The sequence below is a fragment of the Vigna unguiculata genome, chromosome 4 (genome assembly GCF_004118075.2).
Source record: "Vigna unguiculata cultivar IT97K-499-35 chromosome 4, ASM411807v1, whole genome shotgun sequence".
Taxonomy (NCBI): Eukaryota; Viridiplantae; Streptophyta; class Magnoliopsida; order Fabales; family Fabaceae; genus Vigna; species Vigna unguiculata.
Genome location: NC_040282.1, coordinates 4673711 through 4694019, shown reverse-complemented (window position 1 = coordinate 4694019; position 20309 = coordinate 4673711). Strand labels below are relative to the sequence as shown.

General features: G+C 29.8%; 1 protein-coding gene across 3 annotated transcripts; it reads right to left on the bottom strand.

Moving 5' to 3' along the window:
• Positions 1 to 376: 376 nt before the first annotated feature.
• LOC114181618 (cullin-3A-like) lies at positions 377 to 3823 on the bottom strand. Of its 3 annotated transcripts, none has more exons than XM_028068120.1 (3): positions 3663 to 3823; positions 3388 to 3569; positions 377 to 2628 (listed from the first exon to the last, which is right to left on the bottom strand). In XM_028068120.1, the coding sequence occupies exons 2-3, from the start codon at positions 3546 to 3548 to the stop codon at positions 588 to 590; spliced, it is 2202 nt and encodes a 733-aa protein (XP_027923921.1). In that variant the 5' UTR covers positions 3549 to 3569; positions 3663 to 3823; the 3' UTR covers positions 377 to 587. The 3 variants fall into 3 exon arrangements, with proteins under 3 accessions (XP_027923921.1, XP_027923922.1, XP_027923920.1); XM_028068121.1 differs by having other exon boundaries at positions 3388 to 3577; positions 3663 to 3820; XM_028068119.1 differs by having other exon boundaries at positions 3388 to 3820.
• Between the last annotated feature and the right edge of the window lie 16486 nt (positions 3824 to 20309).

Genomic DNA, 20309 nt, shown 5'->3' with positions numbered 1-20309 from the left:
ACATAATTTCGGTCCTACATAATACATGTGTGATGCATTAATAAACATGATTGAAATGACCTTGCCAATACACAGTACACGAATAAAATCTATTCCATATTGAGTGTCCCGCTATTCATGCATGACACATGAAAAAATTGGTAAGATTTTGTGTTACAAATGGGTATTGTTTATGTCCCGAAATTATGTTACCAGACGTTTGTGCGGACAACTTTTACGAAGGTTATTTTAGTCCAAAGGAGTGAGTATCAGTTAAAACATAATTTTTTGCTGTTAAGAATTTCATGACGAAGCTTCCTTCTCAGGCAGTGTGGTTAAGGAAATAATGTCATATCCGAAATGATTGAAAAGTATACGACAGTCAAGGGCTATAAGCTAAACAAGTTTCAGTTTATTGATATTGAGGAAAGAAAAAGCTAAAAATGATCTAGTAAGTTTTGCAGGCTGAAAGAAGTGAACCTAACAAGTCTAAGTTTTGTCGATATGCAAAGGAGAGTTAAACTACTTGGCAGAAATATTTTATGATGAGCATCTAACTCATGACAGAATCACAAGCTGGAATGCCAAAACAGAAGCAAATACACAGTTCAAGCAAGATAGCGATACAGTTTTCTGTCCACTTTATCCCTCTCCAAAAACTCACGCTCAATAAGGGATTCAATTCTTTTCTTAATAACAACAGGATTAGGCAAAAACCGTGACTGCAGCTGCTTAGTGACCTCAGCAACGATATTATTATGATCTAGAGTTCGCCTTGATTTCATTATCCTCACAATTGCTGCCTCGATCTGTGGCTTTCTATCTTCCTCCACTCTTTGCCGAGTTTCTAGGTTTTCTGGTTCAGACTCCCTCTGTGCAACGACAGTGCCTATCTTCACCTTAAAGAACTTGCTTGTGAATTTATCATTAAAGAAGAATGCATCATCCTCTGCTATGTCCTTGCTCATTGGCTCTTTTCGAAGAACATTTTTTCCTTTGACACAGGCAAGAGACTGAAGGCACCTCCTCAAATCAGACATGGGAATGGCTGTGGCTTGCTCTATCTCCTTACAAGTCAACTGCTCAACGTTGTTGAAAAGCATTAGTACACACATTTGGTATGTGGAAACATTCAATTCATGCTTTTGGCCTTTACCAAATGTTGCTTTCAGATCAGCAGTCCCCATATTAGTTTGCCAAGACAATCTCCTACCATTATGTGTGCCCAGATAATATGTTCGAAACCTGTCACATACACCCAATATTTCTGATGGAAGATTACACGGTGGGCTAGGCTGAGTAGGCCATGATCCTGTCGTAAGCACCTGGACAGATAGTGTAGGACCATCCCCCAACTCAGTACCTTGGCCGGCATAGAAACCCTGCATTGTGTCATGAGAAGTCTTCATGTCAGTAAACATACCCTCTAACTTAGAAGTGAATTGATATCCGCATTCTGTTTTGAGCTTAACAATCAAACTCCTTTCTGCATCGTCAGATATAGTCTTCCCTGAAAGAAGCCTTTTTGCCAAGTGTTGCTTGTAATACTTCTCAAACACATCCTTCTCCTGTAGGTACCGGAAGAGCATCATGACTTTGTCTAGTACAATCTCCACATCCTCCTCACCAACCCCTTTCAACCCTCGACGAAGTTTGTCATCCACAAACAAAGAGATGAACTCTGGAGACCGAGCATTCAAATTGATGAAATATTCAAAAGAGGAATTCAAGGCATTCTGAAATGTTTTGTCATTATTAAAAGACATTGTAATAACCTTGTCATATTTATCCTTCAAATCTAACAGGCGTTGAACAAAATCCACAGGATCTCTCAACCTTTCAGGATCCATAATTAGCTGCTTTCCTGTATCCCGTATAAAGGAAGTCATGACTTCTTTAACAATTGTGAGCCCAGCAGTCACCCTGCGAAACAAATTATACATTCTTTGTAAGTCTTCATATTTGTCATCCACAAGCATACTAACTAGACCTGAGTTCTCCATATGAACTAGAGTGTGCATATGGCTTTCAATCATCTCCTTCTCCACCACATTAGTTATCTTTGACTCACTTCTGGGATCCAAGTAATGAGATACTCTCTCCAACTCTTCATTTAAACGTCTCTCAGCTTTTTTCAGATAATCACCACAATCACAAGTTTCAATGAATTTCTGGGACTCACAACAGTAAAAATTTGCAGATACATCAAGAAAATGCTTCTCAAAGTCATGCTGGTAAACAGGCAAACCCAAATCCATAAGCATCTTTATTATATTTCTCATCAATCCTCTGTTTATTACCTCACCGTTCCTTTCCCTAAGCACAAGCTCAAGAAGTGTATCTAGAAGCCTAGCCTGAGTTTTGCTGGAATGGATCACAACATCTCTCCAAAGATTCAATCCAAGCTCATGAACAGGAGTTTTATGGTTGCTAGGTATAAATGTTCGATCCATGTACATCAGTATATCTCGGATCATTTGCAATGCCTTGTTATGATCTACCCACTTCCTATTGAGCTCGTCCAAGAAAATTTCTCCTTGAGCAGATTCAATTGATTGAGAAATTTCTTTTAAATGAGCAGTCATGGTCGTCACAAGTCCTGTGTAAAGTTTCTCCCCAAATTTGTGTAGCACCATATTATAAGCATTCCTGAATGGGTAGATCACAATGATCAGAAATTAATCAAACACATACAAATACACAAAGATGGGTATCTATGGGCAAATTAATTAAGCAAGCTTAGCTGATTAATTAATTTAAACAAAAATAAACTACAGGCAATAACATAACGCTAATTATAAAAAACTACTAATTTTGTTCAATTGAAATTATTTAAAACGACAAATTTAAGGGAGGTATGTGGCATCTGATTATTAAATAACTACATATAGATCGGAGCTTTTTCTTCCAAATAAATGGTATGAAGTAGGCTGAGAGCAAACTACATGCAACGTCCATGTGAATAAGAAGTACAAGCTGGTGAACTGATCACACAAAAGCATAATAATCTACAATGGCCAAACAGCATCACAGGGAACTGGTCAATATAATGTGTCATATAAGAACCTCTGTCAATATTTGCAAGTTGAAAGCCCTGAGGAAACCACAACATCCTTTGTATAAGGTCATAATACAATTTTTTTACAAATAATTACGGATGAATACTATAATGTTTTTCAAACAATTAAGGGGATTAGTGCAGCACTTGAAAAAGAAGAGACATCATGTGCAAAAACATAAGGAGCCAGTGTAATTTACTCAAAACAACACGACACAGAACCACATGAAACACAACAAAACAACAGTATTGAAAAAAAAAAAACAAAATCGCATGTCGCACGATTCACACCAAAATTGGAGCACTGAAATCGAAGAAGTGTTAACTGACAGTTAAGCGAATGAATCAACCTGTAAAGCTCTTCAAAGCTAAGGCCACTGGCGTTGTGGTTGTATATCTCGTGGATAGCATGTTCTAGAACCTTCCACGTCTTCTCGGCATACTTGGGATCGACCACCACGCGGTGCTTGAACGCCTCTATCTGGAACGCGCGCTTCTTCTGCGTGCTCATCTTCCCCGGCGAATTGGAACCCTAAAGCGCTACGCGCAAAGTTCAATTCAGAGAGAGAGAGAATAGACGGAGAAGAGGGAAATGGAGAAATCAAGAGAGGAGAGAAGACGAAACCTTGCGACGGGGCGCGAAGGAAGAAGCGATTGGGGAAATTGGGGATTAGGGTTTTTGAGAGAGAAGAGAAGGGATTGAAGGAAGCAAAGAATGAATGGGAGTGAGTGAGTAGTAAGTAACCTTACATAGTTGAGAAGAGGGATTGACAAGGTAGGACTTTCCCAAATACCAAATCACATATATAGTATAATAAATTTTTTCACCACTTTTGAAAATTTTAAGTGTTTTTAGTTAAATATTTGTTTTTATGTTCTTGTCCGGTCTTTTGTATTAATACCATTGTATTATTGTATGACACTTAATGAAATCTTTATTGTCACTGAAATTTTAATTCTTGTTTCTGTTTGTAATAATCTTGGCCCTTCAATTTTGTTAACATTCATAAATCTTTATTTTTTTTTTAGCTTTCTTTATCTTTAAATTTAATTTTATGAAATTTGTTTATCGTTTAAAAACCTAAAAAAAAGGTTTAATTTGGTATATAAATTATAGAAACAAAATTTGTTGACCTCCATTACAACTCATTATAAGATAAAATATCTAACAAAAATATTTTTTTATATTTATAAAAACAAAGAGAATGAAAAATAATTTAAGGTGATGTCCGATTGATATAAAATATTTTCTAGTATTAAAGTATTGTTGTCTTAAACTATAATTATAGGAGGTGATAAAATGGATTGATCTAACTTATTTTGGTCTGATCTGTCTTGATCTGTCAAAATTAGGTCGAGTTACCGACTATCAAAAAATGGTTACAAATTATAACATATCTCAGGATTGGTAAGCAGGCTGACTTACCATTTTTTTTATTTCTTAAAATTTGATTTTATATGTATCTATAAATAAATATTTAAAGCATATTTAATCATATAAATATTGTTTAAGTTTTTAATTAATTAATTAATATTTTAATTGGATAAATTAAATTAAATAATTCTTATATTTACATATTAAATTATAACTAATAATTAAAATTTAATTTGTAAGTGTTAATAATTTAAATTATAATAATATTGTTTATTTATGTTTTTACAAAAAATATAATATAATTTTTTTAAATTATTTTTATGTTAATTTGTAATGTAAACAAATAAAAATAGAAAGAAAAAAACAGAAAATATAATATAAAAAGTTGTTTTAATTACTTTTATTTTAATTTAATTTTAAATGTAAATAATAAAAAAAATAAAACGAGTCGGCGAGTCAAGAACCATGACTTGTCAATTTGACACATCAAACAAATCAGACCAAAACGAACTAATAAATTAAAAATTCTAATATAACATTCTCATTTTAACCGATTGATAGACTAATATGTGAGTCACAACTTATTTGTGACCCTTATTAATTTATAATAGTTGTATACATTTTAAAATAATATTATTATCTTTTAAATTTAGTTATTTTTTGCAAAACATATAAATGTAAAGTTTGCTTAAAGTAAACTCATTTAAATCGGAGAGTAAATGAAGGAAATAAAGAAAGTCTCTCATTTAATTTATATTAATTTATTTAAGTCAACTTCATTTTCACAATTATGATTATTATAAAAAAGTCATCCAAACAATAAAATACAAAAATAGAAAGAAAAAAAAGTACGGTTACATGAACTAAAAAAAATCAATAAAGTGCCATATCATAATAATTAAAAACAACGTTTATCATTTAATAGAAAAATCAAGTAACATTATAAACTAAGTCACAAAAAAAAAATTATTATTATTACGACGACGTTATAAACAATAAAATTATAAAATAAATTATATTTTAAAGTACAAAGAAACATGAAAAACAGGATATTAATGTATTTGATTTCCTTTTTTAGGGATTTTCAAAGAATTAAAAAATATTATAATCGAATAACTGTGTTTCAAAGTTGATGTTGAGCACCAAAATGTAGTTATGTGATTGTCAAATGTTTTTGTGTGAGATCGAGATGTTCCTAGAGACCAAGATGTCCTCACATGACCTTAAATATTTTGTCTTGTTGTTTGAGATGTTCTTTCCTTGGTTCCTTGCTCGAGATGTTTCTTTCATCGAAGTGAGGTGTCGGTGTCTATAAAGACACTCTGACGCTCCGGTCAACAAGTTGTATGAGATGTTATGTGTATATTAAAGGGATCTCTACTTGAATGAGTCTTATTCAAATACATTCCTTATTTTATGAATGTTTAGGAGGTGGACATTGCATTTATTTTCAATTGTAACGTCACTAGTGCAAAAAGAGTATAAGAATGGATGTTTTGGATTGAAAAAATGTTATCAAATTAAAATTTGGCTCTAACAATAGTATTTAAAAAAAGTGTGAAAATTTTGCTATGAAATTTTAAAATATAATGAATGAGTGGAATTGAATTAAATTAAGGATAATGATATTTTGACCAACTTTTTTTTACATACTTTTAATCCATCACTTTAATCACTCTTAGATTATCACATCACACCACTAAAAAAGTTCAAAATAGATTATCTAATGGTCATGGCCCCCTTTAGTCTCTATTAAGGCCCGTTGATATTGGTAGACACTCCAAGTGTGGCTGAACACATGAACATGTGTATTGGACAATGGATGATAGATAAAAGGACATGATATGTGATGTTGGAGTACAAACATTACTAAAGTTGTGTATGAAAATATGACTATTCATGCAGAGACCCCGTTATATCATGGTTCAACTAACTTCACACGATTATCAACAATGTTAAGGTTGATGAATTTGATGGCATTGAATGGGTGGACTAGTAAAAGTTTCACAAAATGGCTTCAGTTGTTGACAGAAAGACTTTATGAAAGTAATACACCCTTGACCGAATGTATAAGTCAAAGAAGATACCTTGTATGATGGGTATGAAATATCAAAAGATTCATGCATGTAAGAATGATTGTATTTTATATAGAAAATAGTTCGTAGACTTAAGAAGTTGTTCCAAATGTGGTTTGTCATGTTACAAGGTATGGTGATCAGGAGAATACTGATGAGGTTTCCAAACATGGTCCTCCTTCAAAGGCAAATTGGTATCTATCAATAATTCCAAAAGTTCAAACATATGTTTGTGAATCCAACTGATGCTAAAAACCTTAGATGACATGTTGATGAGCGAAAATGTGATGGAAGAACATTGATAAAGAATTTCCTACATTCAAAAAGGAACTAAGGTATTTGAGGGTTGGACTAGCTACAAATGGAATGAATCCTTATGAAAATTTAAGTACCAATAATAGTTCATGGCCTCTATTGTTAGCTACAATTTATGTATATGGTGCTACAAAAGGGGAAAGTTCTTGCACCAAGTATAGTTGCATTATTGAAGAAACTTGACAATGATTTGTACAAACTCGAGAAAGCGAGAAACGGGAGGTTAATATCATCACTTATATTTATTTTATTATTGTTTTATTACATACAATGTTAAATACTAAATAAATTTTACTTCAATGTTTACAGTGTGTTCGAAAAAAAGCACAAGACATTGAAGCACATAATGAGTCTCATCACTTACTTTGTTGTAGTGGTTATCAAAAGCTAAAGCTGAAAATGGTTAGAGAAAAGATTAAAACATGTTATGTTTTTGGTGATGATGATAGTAGTGCAGATTCAATTGAACCTCCATTCCCATCATCTAGGCATGAGAAATGGAAGCAAGCTCATCTAACAAAATCAAGAACATGGACTTTTGAAGAATCACAATGGATTACAGAGCGGATTATAAGTAAATGTGTTTCAATACTTTAATTAAAAACTTTTTATTCCATATAAAGTGTTCTAATTATATATGTTTCCATGTTGTAGAATTCTCTAGTTGATCAACAAACATAGGGTGGTTTCAATCCTCATGGTCGAAAAGATATTCTTAATACTGCTCTTGGACAACCTGAACACTCTGAACGTGTTCGTATTGCTGGATACAATGTGGGGATTCGAGGTTACTTTGGAGGGTCATCACAACACCAATCTCATTCTTCCTTTAATGTGCCTATGGAGGAAGCCTTGCAAAAAATGAAAGATGACTTGACAAAGCAGCTACAGGAGGCGATGAGAGAAGAACATGAGCAGATCAAATAAGAACGTTAGAAGATGAGACTAGAGCGATAAATGATGATGGAAGCATTTGACAAGAAGCCAGCGAGCTTACTACTCTCACAAAAGCTCCCTACTATAGTACAACTTGACCTTTCTCTCAGTGTCAAATTCAACACTAAAGGAAGTTGTTCAGTTGCAACTAAAACAAGAGGTCACATTGGCTTTGGTTGCTGATGTGAGTTGCACACATATGTTGATTACATATCTCTCCACCAGTTGGTGGCCTAAAGGAAGTGCTTCGAAGGTTCCACCATGTTTCATTATAAAATTAGGTACATGCATGATTTGTGTTTGGAAGCAGGAAAGGATGACACGTGGATTTTTAAACCACCTTATTTCATGACTCCAATGGGTAATAGGAACCTAGAAACAAAAAAGTAAATCACTAATTCCATAATGCAGTGAAAGAAACAAGTTTACCTTGCTTCATAAATAGATAAGTAAGTATATCTCTGTTTTTATTTCATAACTAGAGATATCAAAATAGGTTCAAACTCGTGAGCCAACCTACCCACCATGGGTTCGAGCTGGGTTGGGTTGAAAATTTTTCATTTTTTTCAAAAGTGGGTTAAACTAAACCTAACTCACTTAATTCATTGGTTAAATGGGTTCGAGCTATGTTGAAGGTGGATTAACCCACCACCAACAATACTATTAATTTTTTTCAATTTTATTTTTTTTCATAATTAGTTTCTACTTCTAATTATATAAGTTCACAATTTGATATTTTTAAATACTAAAATGTTGTTCAATAATATTTGAATAGTTTGAATGTTTAATTTATTTGTTTGTCAAGTTATATACATTGATACTTTAATTTTTAACTACTATCTTTATAATAATATTTCAAGAATTTTGATTCCACTATTATAAAATATTAAATCAGGTCAATTCATTTTTGTTGTAATGCAATAAATATATAAAATAAATTGTAATAAATACATATTCGTAAGTAAGCTAACCCACCAACCTGTTGTGGGTCGGACCGGATTGCAAAATTTATGGCTCACCAAGGTGAGTTAGGTTGAGCTAACCCATTTTTAGCTCAACCTGTGATAGTCAAATTGGCTCACTTTGACACCCCTATCCGTAACGTATACTTTTTGCTTTTTAATTATATTTCAACTAATTTTCAATGCGGTCATCATTAGCAACTGCTAGTTCTATTAGTACCAGAGCGTACCACTTATGGTTTTTCTCTTGTCATAGACCTCATCCTCCTTATTTGAAAAGCATAGTAGATACTTAAGTATATTTTAAGAAACACCTTCTATTACATTCACATTAAATATGCAATGCCATGTTTTTTAACATTGATTGTTTAAATTTTAGTGTTTTTAATGGACATAGCATATTGAGTGGTAGATCGATTGCCAATACTAAAAGGGTCACATGGATTTCCCTCCAGGTATTTATATTGTATCATTCATATACTTTTTGTGGAATTTATCTAAATATTTTTTCTACGAGTGTAGTGCAATAAACAAAATAGGAGTTATCAGTGTGGTTATTACATCATGCAATAGATGACAATAATTATGCAAGTGGAATATCAAAGTGGTTGGGATGAGATAATGTGCTAACTTTCATATATACAAATTTCAATTTCAATTAACTATCGTGTGTACTAATATTAACTTCAACTAACTTTTGCAAAAATTCAATGACCCAAGTCCAATAGATTCAAATGCATTAGCCTATGTTCAATAAGTGTGGGGAAAATATTTTCTGTCTAAATGTTAGTTAGAGTTAGTTTATGATACCTTTATATATAAGTTAAAATACCTTTTTTGTCCCAATTTTTGTCAAGTTTTGTCAAATAAGTCCTAATTTGGGTTTTGTGTTCAAATATGTCTCAATTTTTGTCAATTTTGTTTAATTGGGTCATTTTTGGTTAACACCGTTTAAATCATTAAGGACGATGAAAAATGATTGTCACGTGTCACTTCGTGATTTTTTTGAAGTTGAAAGTGAAAAAACAAGCATACATGTCAAAGTTCTCTATCCATTAAATTGCTTTTAAAAATTAGTACTTTATATGTAATTTTAATTTAAACTTCTTATAATATTGTAGTTATTCATCTCCATATGAAGTTATGTCTTTTTTTTTCATGTTATATACTTTTCACAAAGTCATTAATTAAATTGTTAAGTTCTTGAATCAAATAACTGAAAATCAAAAGTTAAATAGCTATAAATAAATATTAAACATTTTGAAATAATTGTAATTAATTATAAAAAAAAGTTTAAAGAACTTTATAAAATATGTTTATTTTAGAAACTAGATTTAATCTTTGAAACATGTTTCCATCTAAATTACAAATGAAAATGTCACTCTCATACAATAAATATTAGCTATTATATAGTTTTTATTAAAATTATATAACGTAAGCATTAAGTATTAAGTTTTGGAAATAAACGCATTCCAAGATTATTTAACGTAAAGTTTAAATATTAAATATTTAATAAATATGAAAGATCGCAGTATATTGGAAATCAAAATTTATCACTACTCAAGAAACACTAGAAACCTCTTCGTATTACAAAATCGTTGTGTATTCCAATTCATTAGAACACAACTTCAAATGAAAAGGTTTTTTAATGTATTTGCACAACGTCAAAATAATCAATATGAAATCTGAATAAACGTTTGTATAAATTTTTATTATTATTTGCATTGCTTTAGATAATCATCATTGCACCACTGATCTAGATATTTGAATTGCTCCATTTATTGTTTCATCTCCAACCCGTTTTCATGATTCAACTAATTCAGATTAAAATATTTAAAATAATCCATTAATCAATACGAAATTTGAATATGTTGCACGTTTGTCTAAATCTTTTTCATTATTATTTGCACTGATCAAGATAATCATCATTGCACTGGTCAAGATATTTCAATTACTCCATTTATTGTTTCATCTCCAACATGCTTTCATGATTCAACTGATTCAAATTAAAATATTCAAAAATACATTTACGTCTCTTCACATTTCACACTTCATTTACGTCTCTCATTTAAAAACTTTTATTCTTTGTTTGATCATCATTTGTTCGAACATTCATAGTTCTTCTACATTGCATCACCAACGACAGTCAGAGTTCTTCTTCATTACATTCGTAAATCATTCTCGAAATTATCATTTGTAGAAAGGTATGCATGTTTAAATCCTTTAAACACCATTTTTGCAACTACATTACGATTTACTTCAATCTCTGTTTGAAAAGTTATATCCATTATTTTGAGATCTCAATGAATCACGATTTCTTTTTCAATGGTTATCATCTTTTAAATACCATTCATTGAGAGATCGTCACTTTTTTCTTAAAAAGAAAATTCTATCTTACCAATTTAACAGATGACGACTACACAATTCATACTTGGTGAACAATCCATACTTGCTGCAAAGTTTAAGGGTGGATTCTTTACTATTTTTATTGAAGACCATGTTTGTATGATATATTTCAATTAGTTTACACATTAAATGATTTATCATTATTGTTCATTGTGTTTCTTTAACTGATGTTTCTTTTTGTATGAACTTCGTGCTTTGACAAGGATTTTGGATTCATCAACTGATTGTTTGTGATAAGATTAGGGAATGAATTGGGTCCATGTTGGACTATTGTTAATAAGAAGGGTAATCTTCACCATGTTACATTCAGCATGGATATTTATAATCCCAGGATTACTGAAGGCTGGTGTGATTTAAGAAATTTTTATCAGTTACAACCACCCAAACTTTGTTTCTTAAGATATTCTGGAAATTGATCTTTGGAAATTTAGTTTTACAAATAATGTTCAGACTCAACTATTCATAAATTTCTAAGTCATATTCAACCAAATGCTCCTCTAACAAGGTCCAAGTTAATTCATTTTGAGTTCAGGCTTTCTAAATATAATTGCAAATCAAGCTTTTTGGTGAGGTTTCTTACCTTCTTTCCTTTCATTTCTATAATTTGTAGGAGAAACTTTATGTTTTCTCTTTCACTACTGTTTATTAAAACTTTTTGTATTTTGATTGGAACTTCACAATGAACATGGATAATGAAATATGTTTTGTTTAGTGGTGACAAACAAAAGAAATCAATCTGATAAATTATTGCAAAATGTTATACAGAGGAAGCCATTAATTGAGTTGGAGCTTAGTAAGTCTTCTGTTTATAAGTTAATTCTTCTTATATCAAAGATTGATTTATATGTTGTTTATATGTTGTACTTTTGAAGTCATACAATCATTTCAAAACATGTTCATTCTTTATGATGAAACAACAACACAATGAAATGGTTTAACAACAGCAAATCATTCTTCAGCAATAATAACAGATGAAGGTAATATCTCGATAGTTTAACTCGAAAATGAATTAACTTTGACATAGTTAGTGGATGATGAATGGCAATATTGTTTAGGAAGTTGTCTTGGATTTTTGAGTCTGGACCGAAAAAGACGAAATGTTATTCATAGTTTTGTGCTTGAGAGCATTACCTCTGACTGATCTTCTCTAACATTTCATTGATCTCAACAAAAACAAATTTAAGATCAAAGTAAACTTTAGGCAGATAAAAGCAAAACAAAGAAGAAGATGAATTTGGTGATCGAGAAAGATTAAAACAAAAGCAAGTTAAATAAAAATTGAAACTTTGCATACCATTTTCATTTTGGATTGAAAAAGAATAAATCTTCTTCAAAGTTTTTGTTGTTTAAGAGTTTTGCCTTTCTTCCATCTTTTCATTTCAAGCATTTCAACCAAAACAAAGTTAGGATCAATGCAAAAATCAGTTAGATAAAAGCAAAAATAGAAAGCAAAATTATTTTTTTCATTGAGAAAGATGAAAATAACCGAAAGCTGAGTAAAAATAAAAACTTTACATACCATTTTCATTCTGCAACGAAAAAGATCAAATATTGTTCAAAGTTTCTGTTGTTTGAGAGTCTTGCCTCCCTTTGACCTTTCCATTTCAAGCATTTCAACCAAAAAAAAGTTTGGATCAATGCAAAAATTAGATAGATAAAAGCAATAAAAAAAAAAGAAAATGTTTTTTTTTCCAATGAGAAAGATGAAAATAACTAAAAGCTGAGTAAAAATAAAAACTTTACATACCATTTTTATTTTGCAACGAAAAAGATCAAATATTGTTAAAAGTTTCTGATGTTTGAGAGTTTTGCCTCTCTTCGGCCTTTTCATTTCAAGCATTTCGATCCAAAACAAAGTTTGGATCAACGCAAAAATCAGTTAGATAAAAGCAAGAATAAAAAGATGATTTTTTTCATTGAGAAATATGAAAATAACTGAAAGTTCGGTAAAAATAAAAACTTTACATACCATTGTCATTCTGCAACGAAAAAAAAATCAAATCTTGTGCAAAGTTTTTTGCTTCAGAGTCTTACGTATGACACATCTTCTCCTCATTTCATTCATCTCAACAAAAATTGTAATCAGAAAGAAACCAAAAATGAGTAGAGATTTGAATGTGTTAGTGACAAACATTGAGATGGAGAATCGTCAAAAAGCAAAAATAAGAAGTGATCTGAATGTTTGAGTGAGAAAGAGAGAGATGAAGTCTCGTAAAAAAGCAAAAATAAGAAGAGATATGAATGTGTGAAGGAGACAAAGAGAGATGAAGTTGAAGAGGTTGTGTTGGCCAAAGAATGGTGTTATGTGTGAGTGAGAAAGAGAGAGATGAAGCTGAAGAGGTTGTGTTGGCCAAAGAATGGCGTTATGTGTGAGTGAGAAAGAGAGAGATAAAGTTGAAGAGGTTTTGTTGAAAGAGGATGATGTTGTGTGTGGGAGACGAAGGGTGAGAAGAAAAGAGTGAGAGAGTTTTTTGTTTTTGATTTATTTTTTGAAGCTGCAAAATTCTGAGTGAATGACACATATGTGTTTTTACTACTTGTAGAAAGAAAATTTTGAATGGATGTTGTTCAGAAATATTAGTTTATTCAAAAACTTTCTATTTGTTAGTTCTCAATTGTATATAGTATTAGATTTGAATTGCTTGCAATTAATTTTTTTTTTCTAAATAACTTGTTTGGATAAAGAAATTAAAATACCTTACATTTTTCAATTTCATGTTTGGATAAAACAATTGAATTTATTGTGAGATATAAAATTTTATTTTAACAATATTTATTGTAGTTGTAGGCTTAATTATATAAATTTACGTGTTTTATTGAGTGTTCAAAAATTTTTAAATTTTCAAATGAGATCGTACGTGTGGCTATTAACTAACTTTGTGATGTGACACTCACACTGTTACTCTCCATAAATGTAAAATTATGAAAAAAAATTATAGAATTATAAAATTAAAATATAAAATATAAAATTACAATAATTAACAAATTATAAAAATATATAATTACAAAATTATTAAATATACAAATATATTTTTTTTAAATATAGTTTTATAATTATAAATTATAAAAATATAAAATTATAAAATAAAAATTATATTTGTATATTTTATAATTTTGTAACTACGAAATTATATATTTTTATAATTTTGTAACTTGTTAATTTTTGTAATTTATATTTTTTAATATTTGTTTTTATAATTTGTGAGTTGCATGTTTTATATTTTTTGTAATTATTTATTTATTTTTAATTTTATAATTTTATAATTTTATAATTTTAATTAAATTTAAAAACTATTTTCATTAAATACAGTAAATATTTGGAAAAAAGATCTCGTTATCATCATCTTTTGTAACAAATATTATGTGGCAACATTTATGGGAGTGCTACTGCAATCTAACTATCACATCACAAAGTTAACATCCACTCCAACCTCAAAAATTTAGTAGAGACTCAATTGAAAGTTTTCAAATTTATTAGGGACTTAAAACATAATTTAGCCTTTATTTTAATGTATTAAATTTTTAAATTAAATTTTAAAAACATTAGTTAGCTTAAAATATTTAAACAATTTATAGTGTTTAAGATCCAGAGTGTAAGAGTGCGAGTAAGAAGAATTTTAAATTCCATCCATTTAGTGGACATTTGAATTTCTATTAATTTAATTAATTGAAATATTAAAAAAAAATGTTTACATTTTAAATATTTTTTAATTTCTCTATCAAAACAAAATATTTCATTACAAAAAAATCTAAATTCTAAAAAAATAAAAGAATTATTTCATTAAAATACTCTATCAACCACATAAAAGAAATATTTCTTCATTTGATGTATCAATAAAACGAAAATGGGTTTTTATCATGCACTTCATTTATTATTTTTGCACCCAAAAGTCACATCGAAGTGATTTAGTTACTCTTATTAAAAATTTTGTACCTCCATCTCGACTTTCAAATTTGCATTATAGATTTAGAACGTAGCTTTACATTATAGATGGTTATATTTGGAATATAATTTTCATTTCAGATTAATTTTCAAATTTATATTATGGGTTATATAAGAAATGTAAAATTGTATTATGATAATATAATTCAAAATATAAATTATATTTCAAATTGTATTTCAAATTTAGATTATAAATTATACAATTTGAAATATAAATTTTTATTATGAATTGTATAATCCAAAATGTAATTTAAGTTCCAGATTATATTCCAAATTTTTACTACAAATTAAACAATTCAAAATGTAAATTTCAAATTATAGATTATATAATCCAGAATATAAATTTCATATCTTGATTGTACAATCTGAAATATATAAATTTCATATTTTTAAATTTCAGATTGTGTAAATTGTATAATTTGAAACTATAATTGAAACATGAAAAAAAAAACTTAAACTATTATTTTCTATTAATTTAGCAAGGATACAATTGAAATTTTAGAAATTATGGGAGTGTAGGAAGAAGTTACCACAGAAATTTTAAGAGCAATAGTTCTAATAACAAGGCCTTAAAATGAGAAGGATAATTTCCACGAGCCGTTTTTCTATTCACACCTCCACTTTTCTATGTTTTGAACAAAAATCTTTTGTCCTCTCTATTCACTATTACACCCCATTGATTAAAAAAAAACTAAAATGGTTTCTGTAATAGAGTTTCACTGTGTAATATAGGTTTTTACTTCCTGCAACACTACAATTTCTTCACCCACCCTCGGAATCTTCAAAATAACCATTTTAAGCTTCGTAAAAGTGATTGTTTTTGCGTTTTTTTTTTCTTATAGTATTTTTTCATTCTTCTTCCTTTGCAGTAGTGATGAAAGACACAACAATAATGAATGATGTTTTTTTTTCTATTAATCTTGGTTGTAGTTTGTAATTGTGGGGGTGTAGGAAACAATGGGCTATGATATATTACTAAAACTAGTTCTTGAAAGAGGCTATTTTTATTGAAGGAAAATATTAACAACATACCGATTAAATTTTATGAAAACTCACAAAATTCATACTTTCATTTTATTTTATTTTATTTTACAGTTTTAATAATTTTAACTAATCGTAGAACACATTTTAGAAAAAAATATGTTGTTAATATTTTATTTTGTTAAAAGATACAAAATAAGGTATACATGTGAAGAGTAAAAAGGGGAGTGTATATAGTCACTAAGCCTATTATTGAAGTTGGGTAAGGGCCACTTGATGAAACCCAAGACATATTGATCGTGGTGGACTTTTTATTTTTGAGTCCCCATAAAATTCTATTTTAGAATGAAATTTTCATTATCCATTTTTTACTTTTCTTAGAAAAAATCATTTCAAAATGAATAGAAGACATTTTTTGTCCTCCTTTTTAATTTTAAATTTTAAGATAACATAGTTACGGACGTGTCTCAATCAATCAAATGCAACCATTTGACATAGGTAATGAATAAATTTGGGCTTTGACTTTTTGTGTCAAATAAAAATGAATGTTGGAGTTTTTCTTTTGGATTCACCACAACTAACGAATAAATCCAAACGAAAGGTTGTAAAATATAAAAATAGTGAGGATTAAATTATATATTTTACAAATAATAATCCTCAAGAGTCAAATTTCTAAGTGATGAAAAATACAAAGAATACAAAAAAAAAAAAAAAACTTGAAGCAACCATGACAATGGATTTAATTTTGATGGATACAATATGTACTTTAAATAAGGACAAAACACATTTCTGTATTCTTTAGAAATTTTAATTATTATATATATATATATATATATATATATATATATATATATATATTTCATAACAATTTTAATCTCATTTTTGTAATAAAAAATTATGAATTACTTTACCCTTTTAACAACAATCTTTCAATTTTTCAAGATTTAAATAGACATCGCAACGAAAACGTATAATCAAGCTTTATAATGATAAAAGAATATGACTCCAGAAATATTGAGTTTTTATTTTATGAATAATCAATAAGGAGTGGGAAATTTTTTGTATGAATAATTATAGAAAATTTTATGGAAAAAGCAACTAAAAGACAGGATGAGGAAAAATAATGTACGTATATTCTCAGTTTCTAAAATAATCTTGCATTATTATTTTTTGTATCATTCGTGATCCAAATTTCAAGCCACACATTTATTTCATTATCAATGTTGTGGAAACCTGGAGCATATGGTGTCACCAAATGAGTTGTCTAATCCATAAACCTGCGTTAAGAGATAAAGTTGGTGTGGTGTGAGAAGAATTTATTTATTTTTTAAGAAAAATGCATAAATGTTCATTGAAAATTTGAATTACACTTAAAATCATCTAAATAACTAGATTGATTATTTATTGTAATGAAATTAAAGACAGGAACATGTTTTTCATTTGTGTTTGCAGATCTCAAAACAACAGGTAAAGTTTTTGCATGTTGTTGATGAAGAAAACTTTGTGGGTGAAGCTTCTTCTCGTAGTTGTTGTTGAAATTGTGATGAGGTGGCAGACATGGTTCACTCGTAAAATTTATGACCACTCATGAAAGTTTCAAAGGGGTGTGTCCACATGCAAAAAGCTACCTGCTGGTGCCTTCGATCATTCATTGTTCGCCGTTATTGCTTAAAATAGTGTTGTTTTTTCCCTCAGCAATCAAAGCTTATAAAGTGAGAAAACAGTGAGGTATGTTTGGTCATATCATTAAGATAATCATGGATTCAAGGGCCCCCCAAAAGTATACAGTGAACTGTGTGCTTCATTCAGGTTCTGTTCTGTAAAAAAGAATCAAAAGATGAAGTGATTTATTGATTTAAATTTCTGGGTTGGTACCAATATCCTGTTTTTATGAGTTTGTTCACCGTGTTCAATCTGTTTGATATATTGCCTCAAAGAACCCAAGAGTTATTCCAGCCCACACCAGAATGCATTGGTTTTAGAGAGAAAGGGAAGTTTTATTATATCAAGGTCACCATTTGAATGAAAACTGTGTTTTGTCACGTTTTAGTGAGAATAAAATTGCAGAGATTTTTACCAAATGAATGTGATTTACTTACATGCATGTTACTCAGTATATTTTGTACTTTTTCAATCCTTGGGATGAAAATGTCACTACATGTTGAAGGGCCTATCTAGGATTCATGTTACTCCATGTTTCTAAATAGCATTGGAGATGGACACTATATGCTAGGGCCACAAGCAAGTTAGAAAAGAATAGGAAAGTAACATTTTGGTACTCTTGTAGGGCACCCATTTAAAGTAGAAGACAACCTTTTTCCCAGAGCTGAATGTACAGAATGGACCAGGTCAAGAAAATGGAAACTGAGGCAAAATGCATGATGCTATTCAAGCATATGGGACAGAGGGATTGCACATTTTTCATGGTGCCCTGAACAACTACATGAGCAAAAAGCAAGCAATAATAAATTAGTAGTAGTGGTGGGTAAATAATTGAATGAGTTTGAATGATTTGTTGCAGTATGTGGTATTTGACCCTCTTGTGCTGCCATGTTTAAAAGAAATATAAAGGTACACCAATAATCATTTTATCTTAGCTGCTCATATGATTCTACCTATTTGAACCGAGGATCACCACTACATCAAAGATCTTTAATTAATCATGGTGATTAAGAAGGGAAAGACCAACTTACAGCTACTAATCTAATATTTATTTCATCTGCAGGTACTTAACATTATTATAATGTAACTAGCTACCCTACATAGAGTAGGACCCTACACTCCAAGGTTTGTGGTCCTCAACTTTGTACCTTGAATCTCCATTTTTAAGCCTAAATACATAGCTTTAAATGGTTACATTCTTTGCCCTTCAACAGCAAATATTTACTGATATCCACCTATTCACCTATGAAGTAAAAAAAAAAACAGTCTTGTTTATGTATGATTGAAAAATACTCTAGAACTATAGACTATAGCTTTTCTTGTATGGTATTAATCATATAGAAGAATGGAATAGTGAGATTAACAAGAGATAAGGCTATAGGGTATGATCTACAAGCTAGGACAATAAGGATTTAAAGGGCAAAATGGAATCCTAATTAAGAAAAGCATGTCACATGCTATATGATATGTATGATGTTATTATTAATACATATACAAGGACTGAATTAGCTCACCAAAACGGATCCCATGTTCCCAAAAGGGGCTACAACACAGCTAAAGCCACTTCATCAGTTTCTAAATATATTTTGTTGAAAACATTTTCAAAAACTGTATTGGGGTTGTTTTCATCACACTTGAGACTATAAACAAGTTTTTCTTGACTTTTGAGCAAGAGAGGTCCCAAGAGCCACACAAAGTACAATTGAGTGCTGAAGAACTACCCGACCAATTCCAAATTCTGTGTGACCTCAATTTCTGAGGCTGTTACCACCAAGCATCTGTGTTGTTTATGGCTTTCTTTTCATTGATTAATGCACTAAGTTATCAAATGCTAATGATTTTTTTGCAAGTGAGTGAACCTTTCATCTCTTTCTTCTTGTCACATTAATGGATTAATAACACCAAAAGTTGTAACTCAACCATGCTTCTAAGTTGCAGTTGCAGTTGAGAATGTAAATCTATTTACAGATTTTTCACATTGTAAGAAACTTTAAACACAACTGGTGCAATAATAACTGTGATCATGATATATAATTGAAATTTAACACTGATTTTAAAATTGAACTGAAGTGATATAATTTAGTTAATCTTTTTGGAGGGATTAGACTTTTATCGTATGTCCAATGTGATTATGGACTGATGAATAATGGTAAATGCTGTTTTCCAGAAAGATGCCAAAACTTATCACATGGTTTTATCATCTAGTGTATGTCATTAGTGATCTCAAATATCTCTATCATTTTGGATTTTGTGTGAATGATTAGAATTAAAATGAATGGTTGAACTAATTTACACTTGCATAAGAAAAAAAATTAAAAATAGAATATACGTAACCATTTTTTTACAAGTATGAAGAACATTATTTGTGAGGAACAGAAGGTTAAACAATTTTTTTTTATCAGCAAGTTTAAACAATGCTTGATATTAATATAAGTTTTAATCATGGGATTTTTAATAATGGATAAATAATATATGTATTAACATTAATAATTGAAATTCAGTTCAGTAGAAAATCTTAATGTACTAAAAAAAGACGAGTTTAAGCCTAATCCAGATTTACACTCATTTACATACTTTAAATTAATTTTATTGCTATAAAATCTCTAATATAATATAT

What these genes read in the sequence shown, in the direction of transcription:
- LOC114181618 (XM_028068120.1), bottom strand. Translation starts at nt 3,548, where the DNA reads ATGAGCACGCAGAAGAAGCGCGCGTTCCAGATAGAGGCGTTCAAGCAC. An exon ending in AGCTTTGAAGAGCTTTACAG is followed by an intron (nt 2,629 to 3,387) that starts GTTGATTCATTC and finishes CTACCCATTCAG; the next exon opens with GAATGCTTATAATATGGTGC.